Source organism: Leiobunum rupestre, chromosome 2, assembly GCF_980474605.1.
Source record: "Leiobunum rupestre chromosome 2, qqLeiRupe1.1.hap1, whole genome shotgun sequence".
Classification (NCBI taxonomy): domain Eukaryota; kingdom Metazoa; phylum Arthropoda; class Arachnida; order Opiliones; family Sclerosomatidae; genus Leiobunum; species Leiobunum rupestre.
In genome coordinates, this window is record NC_143385.1 from 46,344,370 (window position 1) to 46,352,113 (window position 7,744).

A 7,744-nucleotide genomic window follows, 5' to 3' on the forward strand; every position below is an offset into this window, starting at 1 on the left:
CCATGGATAGTAGATTTTAGAGGATCAGTAAAAAGCCTGGTTTTTAGCCCCCGTAAACCAATCACACTAAGGGAGTCGTCCAAGGTTATTTGGGAAAAACAAGTATATTGCTAAGAGTGGACGTTTTTATAGATTAAATATGATGTACTAAATATCAGTTGATAGGTTTTATTGAATTAAAAAAACAAAATTAAAAATTACTAAAATATAGTGCGCAAAAAAATACGTAACAATATCAAACGCATTAGATTTCGAAATTTTAAGATCACGGGGTACAAAGACCTTGCAAGACTCCCTCGGAGTCTCTCGAGCTAATTGATACGCGGGGATAAATAAAATGCACTGTGGAAGGGTATCGAAAAACCTGTCCTCTTAATTTACTGTCCATGAGTAAACCCTCTTCCTTTCTTATTTATTGCCAAACGAATCTGGCGCCCATATTATACAAATAAATAATAAAAAAAAGTACGCCGAGATCCCCAAGCGGTAATAACCACTTCCCCAGTCCCAGGTAAGATTGATTTCGAGTAGAGAAGACCACATTGTTATCAATGTTAAAAATCGATCGTAACGAGTGTGATTAGTCACAATTGTTTTATAAATTTGGAACTTTTTTAAAGTTCAGGCGATACAACTCACGCTGTTAGAACTCCAACAGTTATATTAAAGCGATAAGTTGGTTGTTGATTTTAAAACTACAGCAAATTTAACGTTTAAATTAATTATTAATCTCCTAAACCGTACAAATATCTCAAGACTAATTATAATCTTCAGTCAGTGGCATTTGAACAGCACTTAAGCTTATGAAAGTAACTTTATTCCTAAGAGAAGTTACACAGTGTGTGTATCCAGCTTAGGGCAAAGAGCGACTTAGAATAGCAATCTTACCAGCACGTGGTATCAAATTGTTTGTAGCTGAGAAAAACCGGAACAACAAAGCTTCTTCAGTAAGTGTTTTACGTATTCCTTTCTAAGTAATACGTTTCTTACCCTTTCTTTACTGAGAAAGTAGCAACGCTAATCATACATCGGTTAATACCTTTAAGCTAAAAGGAACCACCTTTGGCCTGCATTGCAAAGGATGATAAAATTACCGAATAAGTAGATTAGTCCATTAAAAAAGGGACAATAAAGCTAATCCCTAAACAAATTTGAAGAAATTTATTAAAACTTACTTATTGCTCGTACCGATAGGTCTTCGAGCAAACAAAAAGACGCGAAACTCAGACCAAATAGATCTTCGAGTGAAAAACTAAATTAAATAAAATAGCTAGGAATTCACCGCTTAATCAAGAATTTATTGGGATAGACATGGGCCTGCAGTTGTATATTCTTAATTCTTAATTAAGGTAATTTATAGCAACCCTTAAACCTAAGCGCAAGATTAAAGACTTGGTGTTTGCAAAGATTATCAATTGTTCTAGGTAATTTAAACTAATCAGCTTAGTAAAAACTTAATTTAGGCTAAATAGAAGAACCGGCATCTGACGACATTTCGCGGGGGAAATGCAGACTGGGACAAAACGTGACATTTGACTTATAGGGTTTTTTTCCTGAACTACAAAGAGTTTCGTCTTTTCACATTTTGTATATACTCCGATCAAACAAATCTAAAACTTCAATTTAAAATATATATTATCAAAAGATCGTAAAAATAAGTTAAGAAACTACTACTATGACAACACCACCGGCACCCATGGGTACCTTCTGGTAAGTGTCTTTTAAGCAGGTTTACCTACTGTTTCCCATGGTTATTTTTAAGTGTTTTCTTTTCATCGGTGGGCATTAATGTATGGGTCTAACTAGTTATTTTCCATAATTGGCCAATTAAATACAATGTCGTGTTAATTATTTTCTTAGTGGACACGAAGAATCCCTTGAATTTCTCTCTACCACCGGCTAGGCTCGAGCAGCTGAGTACTGCTAGAGCCGCCATTGACATCCTCCATTTGGCGCTCCGAGAAAGCTCAGTCAATGTGTTTCAGGCACCTTGTTCATATCAACACAACGCGAACGTAACCTGGTTGATAAATCACGTGAAGGCTCTCAAATTACCCAAAGTTATCCGAAAATACCTGGAAGACTACGTACTTTACGTCTTTTCTGAGTTCAAACAGTGGTACCGTGCACTTCTTAATAAACTACGTTTGGAACCTCAAACCATTCCGCCATCCAGTTCCGTCTTCACACTAGTCGTCTGGACTCTGCGCGCAGAAATCAACGAGATCATGTCCGCTCACAATTTTATCATGGACTCAAGATTCGATGTCGTGTGCAAGTTCCGACTGGCATGTCATTACTACATGGAAGACTGGGTGCGAGGGCTGTGGCCACAAATCCAAAAAGACGATTTTTACGGCTTAAACAAGCGCACAATCGTGTTGTTCGAAAATTTCCACGTGATCTTTTGGACGTTCGAAATAAACGGAATAGCGCCAGAAATTACTCCCATGATCCACGAGGATCTCGAAAACACTTCCAGCAGTGAAATGGAGGAGAATATGGAATATAGCGTATACGCTCGACTCTTACTGCGTGCCCTGAACCACACCGAGATCTTCGCCGTGGAATATCTATCACTAAGATGCGTTCATTTTGAAAATAGAAAAGTGCTGAGTCACTTCCCGATTCAGATAGACACTAGGAGAGAAATGGTGCGGTTTTTCTATTCGTACCTGGGCCGCGCTGACCAGGAGAGACATATTTCCGGGGTCGGTCTCAATTACTTGTTCAGCTCGATCTCTCCAGATATTATCGTCAGGACCTTCCACGAGCTTCAGCCTCTTATCGATGAGGACGTGGACCTGTATCCCGACGTCCTGTACGCCATCACTCGCCATTTGGACAGACGTATTTCCAAGCCTTTTCCCCCAACGACTTTTAAGGTGTGGGCAGATATAATTGACGCGTTGTGGGTGATGGTTCCGGAAACTTACCGTTCTTACGTCCTGTGCCAACGTGATCCCAGTGACGTGGCTCTACTGGTTGAAAGACTGCACAAGTGGGGCCACGACATAAACGTGGCCAATATAATTCTTTTCGCCACTCCGAAACAGCGCTCCCAAATTTGCGACGGACTAGTGTGCAAAGCGGAAATAGCCCTGAAAGACGTTAAATTCGCCGACAACCATTCAATTGAAGTGTTATATATGTATGCCAGCAAGTTTTTCGGCAATGGCCCAGACTTTATTGACTTTGACGCGTTAAAAAAGGAAGTGTCGACGCAGTTGTCGCAGTTGGACGACTGGAAGGGTTTAGTGAGAAAAGTTGAAAGACTTCGAAATTCTAAGAGGAAACATTCCAAAGCCAATGTCAAATTGGTCAGCCCAGATAAGGACGCCATTAATTTTTCGGCCAACAACACGATCAGCGGAAGTGACGACAAGGAAGGTGGGAAGAACACGGTGGATAACCTCACCAAAGGCATAGAAGAAATAGACTGTCAAAAGAATGAGGATACACCTTCTGAATGTAACAATTAGTGCAGTAATATTATGTGTAACTACAACTAGAGAATTTAAAAAAAAAATATTCAATTGAACCAGTAAAATAATGTATTTAAATTTTTAATTTTGTTTCTAATTATTTTAAGGCTTCCAAATTTAACTCTTTAATAGGTCGTCATTTCAATTTTTATTATAGTCATTTTTATTCAAAAATGACGTAGCGCAAAAATGCTATTTTTTTTTCGACGTCCGCTTCTCCTCATATCGAAGTGTAACATCACTCCTGCCAGATACCTGTAATACAATAGAGGTTAAGCCCGCACCAGAAAACGTGTAGGGTGAACACGCAAAGGTACGTCTACAATCCTACACGTTTACGGGCGGTGGCTTAACTTGTCTATTATAAAGCTTAAAAAAATGCATTTTATTTTAAAACCCATCTATGTTTTACATCTTAAAATCTTATCACTCTGTTATCAAGAACTGATTGTTTTGTAAGACTTGGATGCCGCCATCAATTGAGCAAAATTAAAAGTATTAAATTTACATTTAACTTTAATTAAACTTAAATAAAATAAGGAAACGAGAATTTTAAATCTAAAATGAGTATTTTTTATTCTTAATTATCAATTAATAAGATTATATTATGAAGAATCAACAAAATGTGATCGAAGTGCAATTAAATAATATGTTATCTATTAATATTTCAAGATATAACGTAATTTTAAAAATATATCACAAAAATTGTGAAATATCTTTATAATGTTTCCTTTTCCTTTCATGAGATGAATAATAAATCCTGAAATGGGGCCGGGCACGTAGCTGCACGGCCCAAGTTGAACTCTGGCTCATCTCAAAATGTCTACCCCAACGTTTAAGTGCTCGCCTCTGGCTCAATGTATGGAAAAATATTGTACAGACTCAGCTCAGACTCAGTTAAAAAGACAGGGTTTGCAACGGCTTGTCTTGGACTCGTGTTAAGTTTTATTTTTCATGTGGACTCTGTTATGTTATGTTATTTTAATTACTAAGAGTAAAACTCATAATTAACAAATAATTATATAGTTTAATAGAATATAGAAGTTACATTCACATCGTGGAACTCGCACGATGTCCTGACTAAATAAATAACTTCGTACCACTCTATAGGTGCCACATATGAACTAGAAACTAAATCGTATTTGAACTATACAACAGACTCACCTCGGTCTCTCGAGCTCAATTTTTGGAAGTGAACAAATTAGGGTACGTCTCGGGCTCTTCTTACCTAATTAATTTGTTTTTGTAGTGGTTTTTGAGTAAAGGGGATTTTATGTACCTATACATAAGCATTAATGCTTTTTAAGACGCATCCTCCTATAAAATGAACAGCGTACAATATTAGAAACCGCAAAATATGATTTTTTATTTAAACACCAAGTTTTATTGGTTTCACCCCAAATACCTCATTCAAAAATAGCAATAGGCCGATAAAAATATTTCGCCTAAGTTGTTCTCTTTCCCTCACTACTAGAGGATTTTGGAAAGGGGGTAGGAAGGGGAAGTAAGTCTGTGACGTATGTTCAACAGCAGCGATATCTATGTACAGATATCAAAATTATAAAAAACGTTTATAACAAATTTCGTCTGCTCAAAGAATATAAAGCCCCAGGAATGGAAGGATTGATATTATTGGCCGCGGGTTTTGGTTGTGTTAGAGCAAATCAGAGGAAACGGATAACGCAACCCGGTCTATCTTTAAAAACGAGAGGCACAAAAGCTCCACTAGACGGAGCTACACCTTCCATTCCTGGGGCTTTATATTCTTTGGTCTGCTGCAGTATTTTTGTGGGAAACATGAGCCTTAGCAAGAATCGTGGCCTTACGCGAACGTTTCTTATGATTAACACGTAAATTATAAGTTAAAAATATAAAATGAATCGTCTAATTGGAATTGGAGGATCTGTTTGCTGTTTTATTTATATGTTATTTAATTTACATTTATCAAAAACATTAACAAACCTTTTCTTTGGAGAATCCATCGCTTCAAACTTGCCGATTCGCGAATTGCGAATTCGTTAGACTGCAAAAAAAATCGTCGAAGTTGGCTATAAATTCCGACCAATCAGAGTAATCCTCTTTTTCGCAGGTATACGCGGGGGAAGTATTGATGGAAAGTCTCCTCATAGGATAATATTTTTATCGGCCTATTGAAAACGGTATGAATGCTGGTTTTTTTAAAATCAGTTCAAGCTCGTGCTTATCGCATCATTAAGAACTCTAACGATATGTCTACACTCGGGCTCATTTTTCCACTATTTTTGGGACTCGGACTCAGTCTCGTTTCAAAACCATTAAGAATCTCGTCTCAGCTCGTAAATTATACGATATATTTCTTGGTCTCGGCTCGGGTTTAAAATGGTCTACGTTTTTTCGAATGGTCTCAGCCGAGCCTCGTGATTTAATGAAATTTAGAAGGGACTCGTCTCGGGCTCCGAAATTAACTCGAATATTTGAGGACTCGGTCTCAAAATCACAAATTGGCTCAAAATTGAGACGAGCCCGTGCAGCTATGGCCATCGGTATAAGCAAAAGCGGATAATACTCCATAAAAAAGTCTTTATCAAAGGTTGAGTACCATCTTTGGCTATGTTATTTCTTGTGCAGTCGACACGTTTTTTTTAGCAGCCAATAATATTGCAGCAATGAAATTCAAATTTAGCCAATTGCTAGATAGATAGATAATGACGTTTGAAAGTAGTACCAAGTTTCTAGAAAATTTTTAATTTAATTTCTTAGCAAAGATATTTTCCGAAATATTTATCCAGGAGGCTATTCCGTAAACAATCCAAATCGTATGGACAATTCCAAATGTAAATGATTGCGATCGACTTCATTTGGATTGGGCGTAAAAAACCTTATTATCTATCCCAAATCCAACTCGTCATTTGGATCACTCGAATTCCCTTTCCAAATGTAAATGAACGTCATTTCCTCTCACACTACGTCCTTTTTTTTAAAATGTTCTTTCTTATTTGTTATTTCATTTGGCGGGTTTTCAAATGTTTTTCCACACTGTCAAAGAATTTCTTTCCAAGAATTTCGTGTGATGAGATTGTTAGCATCAAAATAGCGCTCGACAAAATTGCTACTTCCATTGAAGATTTAGCCCCCTCACAAGCGAGGATGGCTGTGGCTTTCGAGAAAGTAGCCGAAAGTTTATCAAAGAAACGGCCCTTTTAAGGGCCAATAGACAGTTAGATATTATCAAATATAATAAAGAGTTTCCCTTTTTTGAATTATTGAATCGTCACGCATGACGACTTAATTGTCGGATACCCTGTAACGACTAGCTTATTCAAAATTTGGAAACTCTATATTTTGAAGTTGCGATTTATTCTCTTAAATAGACTAATATCGTTGAACGTGTGCGGAGTATGTTGCCTTCTTGTGGCAAGTGTTGAAAACTTGCTTGTGCAAGGCCAAAACATACACGCTTTCCTGCAATACATCAATTATTACTCATATAATTTAATAACAAAATTAATTATGTAAATCTTATTTATTTAATTGATATAAACTGCTATAAGCCGCGAGTGGGCTTCTATTAGTGCATCGGTACAATACGCTTAAAAAAAGTAACAAGGTACAAAATTAAAAATATGGTAAGTAAGCACTTAAATCCACTGACAATAGTATACAGGGAAATCGCATAATTAGTGTATGCAATGAATTTGGGGAGAGAGATGATGGATATTTATGTGGCACTGGGTGAAAACTCCGAACTACTCCTTCAGCGTTGAGTTTGCTAGCTATCTCCAGGCGACGCACGAAGGGCATGCCACCACCCTACTACACAGTCATGGTAACCCGGCCACATACGATAAAGGTATTAAAAGACGCTGAATTACTTAGGCTTAAGATGGTGCCTAGCTGATTATTATTATATAAACAAATATGTGTTTATTGAAATTATAGTAAAAAAACATTTATTTTAAACCCTTAAAGGAGTTGAATCTAAAAATAAGAAAGAAATTCAATATGTACTACATTTAAAATATCAAAAATTTAAAAATTTAATTTTCCCTCGGAGAAGTTAAAAAAAAGTACAAATGGAAATTCATTATAAAACCGTTACTAAATAAGGTCCAAAAAATATTTAAAGTTTATCTTTGTGAGTAAACAAAGTGTGCATGTTTTGGTCTTGCCACGAGTCGGCAACATACTCCGCACATGTTCAACGATATTAGTCTACTTAACAGAATAAATCGCATCTTCAAGTGTCATTTGTAACGCCATTTACTAGGCTTATTTTAATT

The 7,744-nt window shown here is 36.8% G+C and overlaps 1 protein-coding gene across 1 annotated transcript; it reads left to right on the forward strand.

The window, feature by feature from the left end:
- The first annotated feature begins 714 nt into the window (after window positions 1-714).
- Window positions 715-3,508, forward strand: LOC149957633 (uncharacterized). Its single transcript, XM_090165657.1, has 2 exons — window positions 715-947; window positions 1,861-3,508. Coding segments are annotated over exons 1-2 (1,623 nt in total). The 5' UTR covers window positions 715-946; the 3' UTR covers window positions 3,483-3,508.
- The last annotated feature ends 4,236 nt before the right edge of the window (window positions 3,509-7,744 follow it).